The 17,976-nt window shown below is 42.3% G+C and overlaps 1 protein-coding gene across 4 annotated transcripts in view; it reads right to left on the bottom strand.

Annotated features, from left to right (window-relative positions):
• The window catches only part of WDR81 (WD repeat domain 81), a 37,916-nt gene that overhangs the window by 10,128 nt on the left and 9,812 nt on the right, over positions 1–17,976 (bottom strand). For all 4 annotated transcript variants that reach the window (XM_069944834.1, XM_069944836.1, XM_069944833.1 and 1 more), the window contains 6 exons: positions 16,586–16,693; positions 15,277–15,452; positions 10,521–10,702; positions 5,329–5,494; positions 3,926–4,091; positions 73–738 (listed from right to left, as the gene is read on the bottom strand). In XM_069944834.1, coding sequence (XP_069800935.1) covers positions 73–738; positions 3,926–4,091; positions 5,329–5,494; positions 10,521–10,702; positions 15,277–15,452; positions 16,586–16,693 — 1,464 coding nt within the window. The remainder of the gene's footprint in view (positions 1–72; positions 739–3,925; positions 4,092–5,328; positions 5,495–10,520; positions 10,703–15,276; positions 15,453–16,585; positions 16,694–17,976) is intronic.

The following is a 17,976-nucleotide window of genomic DNA, read 5'->3' on the forward strand; positions in this document are numbered from 1 at the left end:
CAAACAGGAGCAAGGCCCTTTCTAAAGGCTGTGCATGTTTGAACATTGCTGTAGCCATAGTATTGTTCATACCTGTATACTGGTCCCATATGCATACTCCTCCATCACAGCTGACTATCTGCTGCACAGACTCCAGCTGCCCCACATAAAACACTGTCTTCTTATGCTCTGCGTAGGTGAGACGTGGCTCAATCTCACTGGTGCCATCCCCGTAGTTATACAAAGGCCATAAGCGGACAGTTTTGTCCTTGCTGCCACTCAGAAAGAAATCTTCTCCACTTAAAGGCTTAACACATTTGATGGCACCGGTGTGGCCCACAAAGCTCTGCAGCTTGATCTGATGGAAGTAGAAGTGAGGCTCCTGCTGGCTCACACCAATCTCATACTGCCAGTAGGCCAGCCAGTTACCACAAAGCCCATGGGCACTTCTCTGGAGGTCCTGCTTGAAGGTGTTCTCATCACTCTGGAAAGTCTCCACTACAGGGCTGCGGCACAATGACCTTACTGTTGGCTGATGGGTATCTTTTGGCACCTGAATTCGGTTGCCCACCATGACGCTTCCAAAAGTGCCCGACTGTGTGTCTTCCTCTGAGATGTATATAGGAGTCTTCATTCTGCCATTATATTCAAATGGCTGCGTCTTACTGTCTGGTTCCTTTGGAATGACTGCTTCTTGATAAACCATGGTCAGTCTCCATATTAAATCATGGTTTGGAACCAACTGGGCAATCACATCACCTAAAGCACATAAAAAGAAAACATTCCCAGTAAATAATTTTAGGCAACAGGCCACAAATTCATTTATTTGGGTCAGATAAATCTAAAGTAGACAAAACCACTTTGCAATGGAGTATATAAAAGTTGAGAACGTTTATATCTATCTACTATGTAAAATCGTGCTGATTTGGGCAAAAGGAGCGTGAAAACCTAATCCTTACATGGAAGGTGTAGTAGCAAAACGACACGATTCCATTATCTTTATTTGACCATTTAAATACAACTATTGAAATATTGCTATTTTTACAGCTATTATGCATACAGAAATAGTTGACATTTTATGTACTTAATTCTCAGCTTTACTGTCCAGACTGGTACATGACATCCAGGGACATATTGCTTTATTAGTATATAGCTAAATGGAGAAAGCCTATAGAAATGATCATCTAATATGGTATTGGTATAGGTGACATCTGAGATCTTAGTTCACCACCAATTTCCCAAATGATAATGTAAAAACATTCTAAGCATACTGCCATTGATTTAAATGGCATCTTTAAAGAGACTCTGTCAGTAGGTTTATGCTGCCCTATCTAAGCACAGCATAAGCTAGTAGCAAAGTGTATAACTTACATTGTCTTGTAAAGCTAATTCAGAGATATCCTCCTGAATTACAAGGGCAATAACTAGTTATATCTGTTATGTGTATGTGCTCAGTAGTCCTGGATATTCATGAGCATCAGCTGCTGATTGGCAGTTGTCTATCTATGCTGTCTATAGGCAGACAGCTTTCAATCAGCAGCTGAAGGGAGGAGAGATTATTATGGTACAAAGCCTATTCTCCTGCATATAAGGAGAAGGACTGAACAGAGTAATATACCGATCTGTTCAATATTTCTGTCACTGGTTTATGCTGCCATCACCTAAAGGCAGCGTAAACCTAGTGGCAGATTCCATTTAAAGTTGAAACAACACTTATTCTTTAGGGTACAAACCCACTTGCCGGATCCCTGCTGCGATTTTGTCCGCAGCCCGCCCCGTTAACCCCCTGCCGGCTGGACACTATACATTACCGGGTCCCCGCTCCTGCTTCCTTCTGGGCTCCCGATGTCTGCACGTCCCGCTCAGCCAATCAGTGCACTGCTGCAAGTTTGTCTGGCATTGAAAGTATAGGGCCGGGATCTGCAGCGAGTCTAGCTGCAAATACGCAGCGAGAGGACTCGCTGCGGATCCGGCAAGTGAGTTTGTACCCTTAAAAGGGAACAGTCATCCCTGGCAGCCCAACCCAAACCCACCCAACCCCTGAACAGGGCCCGCATACATACCGACTCCTGCGTGTCCCACTCTCGATGCAGATCCCACTGCAGAGATCTGTCTGTCTGCTCATCTGCGCACTCAACATGCAAATGAGCTGAATTGAGTCAGATAGCCACTGGAGCAGCAATTTCCTATGGTCATCAGACTCATCTCCGCGGGTATGTATGCAGGGCCCTGTCCAGGGAGGTTGCCCAGGATCACAGGTTCCCTTTATATGGGCACTGTCATTTTAAAAGACTTCTGATATGTCACAGTGACATACTGTATCAAACATTTTGACCCGTCAACGTCTGAATGTTCAAATCCCGGTCAATTGCAAAAACAAGCCGGGAGAAGTCTATGGTTAAAGCATTCTAGCCCTGTCTAAAATGACCTGGGTAGATTCAAAATGTAAGTGTATGCCCCTTGAGAAAGCCAACGCATGCGAAACGCGCGTCAGGGTTACAGACGCCACACTCCACTATGGGTAAGCATATGTTGTGATTTGGGCGAATAGTAATTAGGTTGTGCATATTCATGCCTATTGAACCTAGAAGGCCATGTAGGTAAACTAAATGCGTATAATAAATTACTCATATGCTTGCGAGTACCTATATATGTGAAAATGGGATATTAACACTATGGCTTTTGGTTGTCAGTATTACTGGATCCTTTTTGCAGTGTATTAATTTAATTTGAAATTTTTTAATCATGTCAATAATAAAAATTTTTAAACTTTTTTAAAATTATAGCCTTGAGTTGTGCAATTATAATGTAGAGGGGCTATTATGTGACACTTTACTATAAGGTTATTTAACTCTGCTAGGCAGAGGCCGGTGTAGTTCCATTGGAACTATTGTGTATACACAGTGACATACTGTATTAAATATTTTGACCCGTCAACGTCTGAATGTTCAGATCCCGGTCAATTGCAAAAACAAGCCGGGAGAAGTTTGTGGTTAAAGCATTCTGGCTCTGTGTGAAGTGACCTGGGTAGATTCATAATGTAAGTGTATGGGACCATCCTAATTCCTGACATACAGCCAGGAGAGCAGCGCTACTTCTCTAATCAGGGTCTGAGTGCATTTAGGATCCGAAGGTCCAAAATAACCACACTATGATTATAAGTTTAAACTACTCCTTATCCGTTCTCTATGCCTCACATCTGCTTAAAAGAACAGAAGAAGCAAACCTCCTCAAATGTTTACTGGTTTCCTACAAGTAGCTATGAAGGAGAGGAACACTTTAAAAATGTATTTCTAAATACAGCGGTACCTTGGTTTAAGAGCGTTTTGGTTTAAGAGCTCACAGTTTTTCAAAATTGTGACTTTGTTTAAGAGCATTGCTTTGGTTTAAGAGCTCCCTGTACTGGGTGGGAGCGCGAGTGGGGGAGGGGCATGGTCTGCATAGCGGGGTCTACAGCCCTGTACTCTGACTCAGGAAGTGTCCCTCACCTCCCAAATCATAGCAGATCCACTTCAGGCTGGGGCTTACATCAGGGGACAGGACTGTTGAGGGAATCTCTCCATAACTGTAACCCCTTTCTTCCCGGACAGAGAGCGCTGCATGTATGTGCCCACATCTGTCCTGCTCATTCCTTCATGCTCCCTGCAGTCTCTGTCAGCCCTTGTGTTTCTCATCCTCTCCATTACCGTACAGTAACTTATATCACATATTCTGCTGTTTCTGAATGTTTATTTCATTTGTTTTACATATTATTCAAAATAATAAATCATTATATTTGGGACAAGGAACCAATTGTCTGCATTTCTATGATTTCTTATGGTAAAATTGCTTTGGTTTAAGAGTGGATTTGGGTTACAAGCCCCGCCCCGGAACCAATTATGCTCGTAATCCAAGGCAGCAATTAGCAGGCAATGTGGTTGCAATAGACTCTGGGGCTATTACTTACCTATAAGACAAGAAAATGGGATGAATGTAGCATAAGCTATTTCCGCATTGAACACTTTCTCCAGTTCCTCGATCAGAGTGAAATCCACAGGTAGCGATCTTCCATCAGAACAGATGACGTTCTGCACACACGGCTCCCCCGTATTCTGAGCCTCCGCTACTAGTCCCTAGTAATTGAATGCAAACAGACAGCTTCAATACATTGGCCTTGACGGTACATAATCCTTTGCTTAGTCTCTCTCATAGCAGATCTACCCACACACTGAGGGGAACAATATGTCTGTGACTGGAATTGTGTGTGTAACAAAGGAACAGTTTAGTGAAAGGAGACTGATGCAGAGGAGATGTGGCCTTGATCAGGGACGACCCCTCTCAGATGTATCACAGCTAAAACAAGACACAGCCTTGGCACTGCAGCAGTCCATGACTGTCCATCACCATCTTTCTGCAAAAATATTCAAAACTGCTGAATGTTCTTGTGGTTATAAGATCTCCTTATTCCTCTATAAGTAAAAAGTGCACGAGTATGAGCCATTTACAGTGTAACTAGCAATGAGAAATGACTGCACAGTGCCTTATTATAGATTACAGCTCCAACACAACAGGCCTCGCTCCCTTTGGGATCTATATTCCTCAGACATTAGAGTAGGGCTGCTACACCAGCTTAGGAGTCTGGTGGGCAGTCCTACTTTGTGGCTAACAGTTCTTTCTGTAAGTAAACATATAAAGGGAAGGCTATCAGTCACTGATTAGGACCACCCACTGGATTCTTAAAGGGGTTGTCCAACAAATTTTATTTTCTTTCAAATCAACTGGTGTCAGAAAGTTATATAGAGTTGTAAATTACTTCTATTGAAAAATCTCAAGTCTTTCCGTACCTATCAGCTACTCAATGTCATGCAGGAAATGTTGTTTTATTTTCAGTCTGACACAGTGCTCTCTGCTGACATCTCTGGCCGAGACAGGAACTCTGTCTAGGTTTTCTATGAATCCCCATGAAAAAAAAAAGTTTCTGTCTCAGTCAGAGATGTCAGCAGAGAGCACTGTGTCAGACTGAAAATAAAACAACATTTCCTGCATGACACTGAGTAGCTGATAGGTACGGAAAGACTTGAGATTTTTCAATAGAAGTAAATTACAAATCTATATAACTTTCTGACACCAGTTGATCTGAAAGAAAAAGTTTTTTGCTAGACAACCCCTTTAAGCCCATAACTAGTATGCATAAGTCTTTTACCACAACATAGCCATCTATATTGCTACCGCTTTAGAACCTGCTGCTGGCAGACTAAACAGCATGTCAATTGTGACAAGACCCCTTGCTATAAAGAACCTCATTTATCCATAGAAAGCAATGTAGAGCACAATGATTTCAATGGGGACGGTAACATTTCTGAGGTATACCTGTTTATGGATGTCTTGCAGTACAGTAAAGTTACTGAAGAAGATTTGGAGAGCATCACCCAGATGTTGCTGGACCATTTCTCTTCCAATCCTGAGGCAGATGAGGGAGATGAGGCTGCTACATTTTACGCAAAGAGCTACCCGAGCTTGGGGACCACTGGGAAACCTGTAAGGGAAACGACTTTAGTACAGATTAAGGTCCAACAACACTAATCTCCTTTATTGCACAATCTAGGTCATAGTCTTATAGGACGAAAAAGAGCAGCAGAAGATAGCGCTTGAAATCAATGGAGTGTTTATTCACCGGTGAAGAAGCACTGCATTGATTTCAAGTGCTGTCTTCTGCTGATCCTTTTGGATTTAATACACACCTGGGTCTGGTTTGGTGAGGCGTGCACTTTATCATCTTTGTCTAGTTACCTGTGCTGCTGCTTAGTTTCGAGTCTCAAATTACGTATATTCATGACACGTGTCTACAATTACATTGTAAGGCTATGTTCACACAACGTATATTTTCATAAAACCACGGCCGTTGTTGCACATTGCAACAACTTCAGTGATTAGTACGAAAATATACATTACCTTGCCGTCTATGGGATCCTGGCCAGAGCGTAGACACATAGTATATGCTCCGGACGGGATCCCTAGCGGTGCCGCAAACAACTGACATGTCAGTTTTCTGCAGCTGCTATTCATTGAACAGCGGCCGCAGAAAACCCTGTCAGTGCACACTATGGAGCAAGCGTCTCCAGCCGCTCACTCTATATTGTGCAGTGGGGAGTTCTGATGTGGGCGCGCACGGATGCGCCCACATCAGAACTATGCGGCAGGAAAGATCATCTGGCCGATATTGCAGTATCGGCTGGGATGATCTTTTCCGAGACCGGCCGTTCCGTGACCCGGCCAGGTCACAGAACGGCCGGTCTCTTACGAGGTCTAAACATAGCCTAACACAGCAAGTTTCATATTTTTATGAAAGCTGCACATGATAGCTTTTTTTTTTTTTTTTAACAAAACTGCAGAACGGTGCACCTGATTGATTGTTGCCAGGACAGTAATGTCACTGCAGAAGTGTTGCCCATGTTGTTCTACCTTTACAAATAGTCATTCTCCTGTGTAACCTCTCCATAGACTTGTACATTCTGCATGGAATTAACCTTGACAACTGGCAAAAGCTACAGCTGATAAAAATCAATGAAAGCGTAGATAGACGATAAGAGAGAAAGCTATACAAATACGGTCTCCTTCCAGCATTTTATGCCATGTTACTATGTACATTCCCCATTAAAATTATTATATTATTGACACTGCAAATACAGCACACAATGTTTCTAAATGAAACCAGCCTGACCTTCAGGATAAGAGAGAGACAGCTCTGTATGCACAGTATCGATATAGAGAAAACTAAAAAGGCAATTGTAGCGGAGTATCTGCTACTGATCAAAGCTTTATTCTCTACCAATATTTGTACAAGACGGTGAAATTATTATAGCACTGCTTATATAAGGGAATCACATGCATAATAAACCATCTTGGCCTGTGTTGAGGCCTCTTGCTCACATTACTAGCCTCATACGTGCAACATGTTACATTCTGTATGTTTAGTTTACTTATAATAAATGCCTAAAGGCTATGGCCAGCTTTGCACTGATTTTCATTGTTGGGCTGTTTCCTGTATGCAGAATGTGGTAACTTTCTAAATAGTCTTCAGAAAAATTTCTCTAGTTGCTACTCAGAGTAGGATAAATCTGTCAGAGGACTTTCTGCTTTCCTAAGGTTCATTGGAAAACACAGACTGAGACGGTACAGCCCCACTGTCAAAAGGAGCTCTTCTCAGAAGTGACGGCGACATTGTTCAGTGGGGGTAATGAAGACGTCACTGGGTCAAGAGGCAAGAATAGCATCTTTATTATTTTTTACATACAACACTGGAGTACCCCTTGAAACTAAATGAGGCAGGTATCACCCCATGTAAAAGTGTCAGTGCCCCGTGTGATATTAATATAGCACATCCTTCAAAGCAGCAGCAGCATGGAGGTAACCTCACAGAAAGCTACCCTGTGCATATATGAGGAGTAGCACTATTTCTGGCCATTATATAATTTGTATTTGCTATTTTTTACTCTCTACAGGCTAAGTTACTCCTGAGTTATTGGGTTAAAGTCATCACAGCAGCTACATACAGAAAATGGGGTCCTGCTCCCCTATATCATTATAGCACAACCTCAGAAGTGGCAGCAGCATGGAGATGACTTTTCACGAAGCTGTGTGTAATGGAGAGTAGCACCATTTTTAGTTATTATATAACTTGTATATGGCATTCTCCATCAGACTGCATGCTCCGCATGCTCAATCTCTAATTTTTAACAGTTCTTAAGCTAGTGGATAGAGCACAGCCTCAATGGTGGGTCCCGTACGTCTCTACAGCACATCCACAAAGAAGGCAGCAGCATGGAGGACAGATATATAGATCACTAAGAAATATATAAGCTGTGCACCAAGCAGTGGGGTGAGGTATCACAATTACTAGAGCAGTGTCTCTCTCTCTTTTCATGACTGCTCCTCCACTTACTGTAGACTTTTATGGACAGTTGATAAGTGGAGAATGAGGCATTACACCCATTTTTCTAATAAGAAATAATTTTAAAATCCATTTGTAACATCAATTTATGCAAAGTGATTTGAAAGAAGTGTTGACCTGAAAAATGGACACGGTCACTTTAAACATAAGACATGTCTAAGACATGCCAATGTCCTGGTAACCTTGTGCTTATACACAGCAACTAATGTGAGAACAAAAAGCTGCACTATAAAGCACAGTAGACAGACACAGTTCTATAGAACTTGACTTTTATGGAAATAATTCATATTAAAGTGTTCTAACAAGTATCTATACGAGAGGTCGCTTTACTGAATGTTTAATGTAAAAGGGAAGTAGCATTTCCATGATAATATAAATGCACTTTTCATTTTGCAAATGCCCTTCATCATATTAGGCAGGGAACAGATCCGCAAAGTTATATTGTACTTAATAGAGATTACGCGGAATTTCTTTAGAACATTTATCATAGAGAATTCTGAGAAATGCACAATGACTATCAACCACATGGAAAAGTGAGGAGGAATCTTTCACCACCAGCGGTGTTCACACTGCAGTAAGCCTGGGCTTTGGCTCTTACAAGTCCATCATCTGGTTACCTTTCAGACAATGCACAGGGAAGAACACATATTGCTGTGTGTGAACTTCCTCTATTCTTGTAGGCTGTGGGTAAATGTGTCACTAAGCACCATGAACCATTTCACAAACAGAAAGCTATATATAGTTTTTCCATTTCTTGTGAATTGTACTCTAATCAGCCATAGCATTAAAACCACTAACTGGAGAGGCAAAATACATTATCTTGGGACATTAGCAATTGTCGAAGGGTTTCTCTGAAAATAAGATCTTCCCCGAAAATAAGACCTAGCGTTATTTACAGATGTTTTGGAGTAAGCTTATAATACAAGCCCCAATCTAAAAATAAGCCCTAGTTACAGTCAGCTGACCAGATCCCACTTAGGGAGCTGAGCATCAGCCAATCAGTGCCAGACTTGTTATGCCCCGCACCCATCTGCCCAACACAAGCTGCAGGGCAGGCAGGAGGGGTAAGAGGACACACAGTAGGGGACATTTACTATGGGGGGATAGAGAGTACGTGGGCAACTAGAGGGGGAGGGAGGTATCCAGTATGGGGACTACAAGGGGGATGTATACAGTATGGAGACTACCTGCAGAGGGGTATGTATACAGCATGGGGACTACCTGCAGAGGGGTATGTATACAGCATGGGGACTACCTGCAGAGGGGGATGTATACAGCATGGGGACTACCTGCAGAGGGGTATGTATACAGCATGGGGACTACCTGCAGAGGGGGATGTGTACAGCATGGGGACTACCTGCAGAGGGGGATGTATACAGTATAGGGACTACCTGCAGAGGGGGATGTATACAGTATAGGGACTACCTGCAGAGGGGGATGTATACAGCATGGGGACTACCTGCAGAGGGGGAGGTATACAGTATGGGGAGTACCTGCAGATGGGGAGGTATACAGTATGAGGGAACAACAATAAAGGGGGGAGGATGTACAGTATGGGGACTACCTTCAGAGAGGGATGTATACAGTATAGCGGTAGCTTACTGCAGGGGGAGAAGGATGTATACAGTATGATGGAAGAACTACAGGGGCAGCCACAATTTCTAAACAAAAATAAACAACATTTATTAATGGCATTCTTGCAACAGCGCAATCACATAGTGAAGATAACATGAATTAGGCCTAAGGGGTATTCCCATATATGCTATAAATGTTTGATAGGAAATAGGTCCTACCTCTGGGACACGCACCTATCTTGAGACTGATAACCATGGACCGCTGATAGGACTGTTATTCACTGTTACTCTGTTGTTACGAAAATGAAGTAGTTCGCAACACTCATTAATGTCAATTGGAGTTATGCCGGTAGCCGCAAATGGCCCAGAGATGGAACAGGTGGGCCTCGGTCTCCTGTGGATTTTGTTGCATGTACAATATGGCTTTATAAAACTAAACACTCCACACCAAAACTGGAGCAAAAAGATGAATAGATTTTGGACAGTGAGCTGGATTTATCAAAAATATAAGAGAAAAACTGGCCTTTGCTGACAGTAAGCAGGGCAAATCTGTCACCTCCAAGGGCGCAGTGTACCGCTAACATTGTTTGGTAAATTACAGCTAACTGGTGCCTATCACAACTTGATAAATGTTGTCTTGGCCTTAGTTTTCAAAAGTAACCATTCAATAGACCATAACTGCAATTTTTGAGAAGCTATCAATAAATGCTGCAGATTTTCCAGGCAGCATATATAATAGGTGGAAACATACCCTCATTCCCTCACATAGTTTTAGGGTGCGTTTACACACAGATTTATAAGACAGATTTTTTTTTTTTAAGCCAAAGCCAGGAACAGACTCTAAACAGAGAACAGGTCATAAAGGAAAGCCAGATTGCTCCTCAAATTCAATTGTGGCTTTGGCTTCAAAAATCTGCCAGATAAATCTGTGTAAACACACCCTTACATAGAGCTGAAACCAATTTTATTATGCTTTAAAGCAAATAATCCATTTTACTGCCATAAAAGATATAGGTTTTGGTTGACATATTCATTACCCAACAGTGGTGGAGGTCAGAAAACTCAACACTGGTAAGAGAACATCTTGGTTGATTTTGGGCAAAATATCCATGAGGGTGGTGTCAGAAAGGTAGATGATGATCTTCTGAGTAAGGGTCACGGCAGCAAGGAGCCCAGCTTCTTTGCGGCTGTTCAGTCTGCACCCACTGCTGGGGGCCACCTAAATGTATCCAATAAAAGTAGAGAGTAAATTATAACTTTCCAAACCAATCCCTATACCAACCATTTAGTCTCAACCATTCCCTTAATCTGTATTCTGACTGTACAGTCTATAACAGCAGCATCACTATGTAGTGAGAAGCTCACCCTATTACAGCAGCCTTGCTATGTAGTCAGGCTCTCCCCCTATAACAGCAGCCTCACTGTGTAGTCAGGCTCTTCCCCTACAACAGCAACCTCACTGTGTAGTCGGGCTCTGCCCCTACAAAAGCAGCCTCACTGTGTAGTCAGGCTCTCCCCCTATAACAGCAGCCTCACTGTGTAGTCAGGCTCTCCCCATATAACAGCAACCTCACTGTGTAGTCAGGCTCTCCCCCTATAACAGCAGCCTCACTGTGTAGTCAGGCTCTCCCCATATAACAGCAGCCTCACTGTGTAGTCATGCTCTCCCCATATAACAGCAGCCTCACTGTGTAGTCAGGCTCTCCCCCTATAACAGCAGCTTCACTGTGTAGTCAGGCTCTCCCCCTATAACAGCAGCCTCACTGTGTAGTCAGGCTCTCCCCCTATAACAGCAGCCTCACTGTGTAGTCAGGCTCTCCCCCTATAACAGCACCCTGGACCACCCTTTAACAGCTTCATGCCAACACAGAAATAGAACAGACCCCTCTTTGCTATGCTGCATTTTTTGTTATCCTGGATAACCCCTTTAAACTAGGGTGTGGGTGTCCTATACACATGCAGTCAGCAGAGAGGAGGGGAGGTTCCTGCTGCAGCCAGTTGTCTGTCGGTGCTCTTAGATACAGTGGTAATGGTGTACTACTGCCATACTCGCTACTCATTGCAGCTGGCACCTTGGGATACCGGTTTAAGAAGCATGGTGGCCAGGTGCCTGCCATAATTAAAGGGGGATTCTAGAGCACTAGTAGCCCAAGATTCCGGTAAATGCATCTGAACTTCAGGCTACTTAAAGAACTTCAGGCTACTTAAAGAACTTCGGCAGGACTAATAATCAGAAGAAAAATCAGGTGGACGCAGGGGGTGGGGGGGAAATAATAAAGTATGTGTACTTACCTGCCCCTGTGCCCCCGCAGCTCCATGTCACTCCAACAGCTGCCAGAACTTCATTGTCTTCCGGCTTCCTGCTACATCATGACTGGAGGGAGGGGGGGGGGGGGGGGGGAGTCTGCGGAGTACACATTGCAGGAGTGGGAGCTGGAGGAGGCCAGTGGGTGGTTCAAGATCGGTGATGTGGAGCTGCAGGGGCGTGGGGACAGGCAAGTATACATTCTTCATTATGTTCCCCTTGGTCTGCACCAGATTTTTTTTTTTTTACCTTAAACCCTAGGTGATGGCTGAAAAGATTAATGCGTGCGGCAACCGCACACCATTGCTGCAGCATTCAAGAGCATCTTTACAGCCAGACAATAACAGCGAGGAGGAGGGGACATGGCTGGTCTCCTGGGACAGACGGAGAAGATTTCTTTATATTGTTTTTCCATTTAAATTGTAATAGTCACAATTCATTACTGTGTCAGCGCACAATAAAATAAGTCCGTTACTACAGCAATATAGTAACCTTGAAAAAAGCACAGTAAATTATGGAGGAACAGCGCGGAACACAAAGAAACAGAAAATCATATGAATTAAACAGAAAAAATGTGGGGAAAAAATTGACTGTAAATTCCATCCTACAATTTATAGAACAGGATTTTTTTCTATTTGTTGCTGGTTTTGTGCTCCAGGATTTTCTAAATGTCACCAAGGAAAACCTGAGTATTACATATCTACTGACTTCAACTATACAAAAGGTAGTAAGATTAGAAATCATCTGTATAAATCATCTGGGTTTCAAAGAGGAAGTGCATTTAAGTCAGGAAGTCATTTAAATGGGTATTTCCAGCTCAACTTGTAGGGATCATCAAGTTAAATTTTTTTTATTTTTTTTTTACTTTAATTTAGCAAACTTGCCTCCCTCTCCTGCTCAGTATCAGCTTTTACAGCAGAGTGGTGGTCAGTAACCTATACAACGAGCTGTCAACAATGGAAGGGAATGTATTTGCAAAAATATTTAACTTGATGAGCCCTACAAGTATAACTATGTTAGATGAGGTGGGACTACCCCTTTAAGAGAAATCACACAGATAAGCATAAACTCTATGACACATTATAGGACCACTTAACCATTTTAATATTCTGAGTTATCACAGCTAACAAATGCTGGAATACAACCCTGCAGCACATTAAATTATAAGTGCTGTGTATCCTGTCCAGACAACACCACTCTGAGTAATGAAATGGGCTTGTGGGATTACATTTGGCAACGCTATTTCCAGTTATACAATGTATTATAAAATAACTTTTAAAAAAATCATCTAATAGACATTGCTACTGAACTAGTAGCTTCCAAATTGGAAAAGTTTACACTAATAAACTGTACAATAGAATGAAACAGGAGATACATTATTGGCGACCCCTTGCTCTTGTAAGGTTGGGGCATATGGACATGATAGATGGGTGTTCCCCATTTAGGATCGTCCATGTAGTAGCCAGAGTGGACAGCCACTAACAAACAGTTTGCTTTAGAAAGCACATGCCATCAATCTACTACATGGTTGCCTGTTCATTGAGGGTATGTTCACAGTAAGTAATATAGGCGGAAGAGAGCTCTGTCACAGAATCCGACTGCCTCAGTGTCTCTATAAGATGGCTTGCGTGCCTCTGCTCCTGCCACTCAAAGAACGGACACGTCAATTCTTAGAGCCGAGAGTGACAGAGGCGGAGGTGTCTGAGCCATCCCATAGAGATACTGTGTGGCACCAAGGCAGGTGGGATTCCCCAATTGAGAGCTCCGCTTATATTGATATACCATAAGGGTGAACATACCCTTATAGTACATCCTATACAGTTAGCCAATAGCATCACCTGGTCAAGTGAAGTGTTTGCTAGGGGTGTGAGTAGATGGACAGTTGTTTCTGAAGAGCTTAAAAACCTTTTCCTCTCTTTCTACTATATATGTTAGCAGGAATCTGGGAGGATGTGCATGGAGTGGGCCTCTGTACCCAGCAGATGACAGCGATTTAGTGCAGCAGCAGCAACCAGAATTCTCAGATTTTCAGAATTTGGCCTTGGAGCCATTTAGATGCCTTTTTTAACAGTGACCATGGATCTATGAAGTTAGAGTGAGCTCCTTCCTTCTGTCTGCCGCCTGGCACTAAGGATTGTCATTGATATTGGCTGTTAATATTGGCTTCTTCTTAACGTCTTAAAGACTAGAGATGAGCAAATTTACAGTAGTAGCGAAGTGACGTGCTATGGTTTGGCAGTCATCAGCATTTGAACTCTGTGCCGCTTCAGGTCCCTGGAAAGCTTGGATCCAGACCTGGGAAACTAGGAGAACTTTCTTAGGACTAGATAAAGCTTTTTAGGAACCTGATGCGGCGCGGCATGGAGTTTAAAGGAAGACTGCTTACAAACCAACCGTTTCTAGCAAAGCGCTTCACTACTACTGTAAACTCGCTCACCGCTAATAAAGACTAGATTTTAACATTAGGTTATTTTCTGATGATACATTCTTTTTAGAGGGGTATTCTAGGCCCTAAAAATGTTCATCTCCTGGCTTTCTCCTCGCCTCCCACCAATGCATGGTGTGCGTGCTTAAAGTAGCAGGGACAGCCAGGGCCCAATTCTGGAGATCATGAGGGTTTAGATCAGAGATTATAAGTTTTAGAGGCTAGAATACCCTATTGTATTGTACTATAAAAGAGATTAATCATATGTACACTAGTGAGACTATAAATAAAAAAGAATCTAAAAGCAGAATAGCTGTTTTTGGACAACTTGCCTCCCCTTAAAAGGGGTAGTGCGGTGGCTGAGCATAACTACTATAACTATGCTCAGCCAATCGCGGCTGAGCAGCTGATGACGCGCTGGAGGGTGGCCGGCATGAGGGAGGGCTGGAGCAGTCAGGCCGGCGTCCTGGAGATGACATGTTCAACCCAAGATGGCAGCCAGGGTCGACAAAGATTGTGTGAGTATACTGCATCACACTTCTGGGGTGGGGGGGGGGGACACGGGGAAGGGGGCCATTCACTTAAATAACACACATTTCAAAGTTGTATTACTTTGTAATGTGTGTCATTTAGTGAATAAATGTTGAACACCGCACTACCCCTTTAAAAGAAAAAAAAAAAAATGAACAACATAAACTATATACATTTGTTATGCCCGTAGTAGAACTGACCCATTGAATTAACTTAAAGGGAAACTATTAGCAGGTTAGAAGAATCTAACCTGCTGATGTCTCCCTATAGCAAACTGGGTGCTGAAGATGAAGGCAATTGAGACTTTATTCCAAAATGGTTTATAATGGAAACAGGAGTAGATTGCTGGATCTGTTACAGGATGCCCACCACAGACACCTGTCGTATCGCCTTGTCTTACAATTGTGCCCTTAGTGTTCCACTGTGCAGCACTTCTTTTCCTGACAAAATACGGAGCCTCAGACTTTAATCTATACACAAAGCCTTACACTTGCTCCAATCTGCACATAAATAAAGGCAAAACAACACTTACCAGGTAGCTGATGTAAGGCAGATACTGGTAAGTCAGGAAAGGTTCTCCATAGAGATGTGCCATGTGCATCAGACAATCCAGCACTGGTTTGGACACCTGATCTCCACACACTGGTCTCTTGACATTTAGTGGGCTATTCTCCTCTATGTTAGATAAAAACTGATGTCGCTGGTGACCTAAACAAGACAGAAAGGTTTTTATGCACTAGTCTAAGCAGTACTACAATAGCTGCTGACTGTGTGTGTGTAGCAAAATCATCCTGTTGTACATATTCAAGCTGTGGAAAGCACACAATATATATGGTAAAGTGGTCACCAACTTTTGCCTCTCCATCTGATGCAAAATAGGTTTTAGACCAAAGCTATAGTATATACGCAAAAACAGACATGCCTAGACCTACAGTCATTGTAAAAGGATTGTGAATTCAGGTACAGCATCAAGGTACAAGGGACTGCGAGCGGCTCCTCTGATGGGTTACATGGAGCGCTTTTACAGATATATACATACTGTATCTTCCTACGTATAAGACTACATTTTAACCCAGGAAAAATCTCAAAAGTCAGGGGTCATCTTTTACGCCAGGTTTCATCTTATAGAGCAAATGCTAAGAAACTTCAGAACTGGACTGGAGAATCTGCAGTCGCTGTATACGGTGGGGGAAGCTCAAAATTGGCCACATGCCCGCCGTATGAAGAGCAGAGCAAGCTGCAGGCGTCTGGGGTATGAAAAAAATAAATAAATTATATATATGTATAAATATTTCACGTTTTTGAAGATATCGGGAAGTGCTGTTGGAATTTTTTGAATATATATATTATATATATATATATATACACACACACACACACACACACACACACAGTAGAGTGGTGATGCCAAGAAAAACACACCTCTATCACCCCTCTGGCCCGCCCTTGTATCCTACCGCTATTACTGTACCTTCTTCTCTGCCTCTCAGATCTCGCTGCTGTTTGATGTTTTTTATTGATTTTTATTTGGTGTGTGTTGGAAGAGGGGTAGTCTTATATGGCGAGTATATCTCAAACTCTATTTTAAACGGAAAAGTTGGGGGTCATCTTATACACTAGAAAATACGGTACATCGATTTGGCAGCAGTATGTAGCCTCACTGCACATATACAAAATCAATATGTATCTGCAAATAGATGTAATCTGTCTCGGAGGCTAGGATATCTCATGAACATTCTTCAGCAGATTATTCCTCTTTTAGAACAAGCAGGCATTTATTTGACCATCTATCATGCAGCATGTCTCACAGCCATCCGAAAAGACAAGAGGCAAACAATTACCAACATAACAGGACGTCAGCAACCTCAGCAAATTCCTTGCAATGCAGCGGGAGGTCACGGTAGGACCCAACTTGGCCGACAGCCACCTCACCATTTTACAGGCTGTATCTGCAACACAAGCAAACAGCCTGATAAACACACAATAAGCAGGAAGTAAGCCTGACATCCCTTGATAAAGCAAAAAAAATGGTTATTTGTGCTAAAGTTCACCGTTTATAATGAGGAGTATCAGAATAAATTCATGCACATATAGCCAGTGATCTGGCATAATTTTTATCCAGTTAGGTTGCACCTGATCAAAAAACACTGCACACTGTATTTTTCAATCTGGCGTGTTGACAGGTGCCCATGGCCCTGTTTCTATATACCACTTAAATGTCACTGTCGTTTAAATTTTGCAGAAATCAATAGTACAGGCGATTTTAAGAAACCTTGCAATTGGGTTTATTAGCCAAAAAAAATGAATTTTTATCATAAAAAAGCAATTTAAAGCTCTCCCCCCTGTTTTCATAGTTCTCTTATGGAGAGGGGAGGGGTTGAGCGAGATGAGGCACCAAAACAGGACAACAAAGAGTTAATTTACAGCTACATCACTTGGCTAGCTCCTCAGTCAGCACTGACCTCTTTGACCTCTGAATACTGGCTTTCACATAGCTCCCGCTGTGTAATCCATAGTTCTCTGCTCACTGCTGCCGACTAATCTCCCTCCTCCCCCCTCCATAGAACAGACAGGGCCCAACTGATGTAAAAGAGTCCAGATTTCCTGATAATGAGCAGTGAATGAGAGAGAGGAAGGGGGGGAGGGGGGACCTGGAAAAAGTCTTTTTGAATGCAGATAATGGCATATTTGCCTAATAAACCCAATTACAAAGTTTGTTAAAATCGCCTGGACTAATGATTTCTGCAAAAAAAAAAAAAAAATATATATATATATATATATATATATATATATATATATATATATATATAAACACTTTAATCTTATGGTGCATCAGAGGGGACAGCGGGTTCAATACATCTAACTTGTGTTACCTGGAAACAAAAAATATACACCTTATCCTGGCACTCGCATTAATTCTTTATTTAAGTAACTTAGTAGCTATGTTCAGAGCGAGTTATGGCCTGACAATTCTTTATAAACAAATATTAGTTGATAAGTTCTGAACAAGTTTTGTCTTTATGTATCAAGCTATACAGGTAAACAGGCAAAAGAAGAAAAGTGAGCGTAAGGAGTTCTTATATATTTCTGTACATTAGATTATACTCACTGCACTCCACACATACTACAATTACTACACATTCAAACCTATCCAGAAGCAGTCAAGTTGTTCTTGATAAACTGGTTATGAATATGGGCCTAGTACAGGGTTCTGCTTTAAGTCTGAATGGTT

Source organism: Dendropsophus ebraccatus, chromosome 11, assembly GCF_027789765.1.
Source record: "Dendropsophus ebraccatus isolate aDenEbr1 chromosome 11, aDenEbr1.pat, whole genome shotgun sequence".
NCBI classification, from domain to species: Eukaryota; Metazoa; Chordata; class Amphibia; order Anura; family Hylidae; genus Dendropsophus; species Dendropsophus ebraccatus.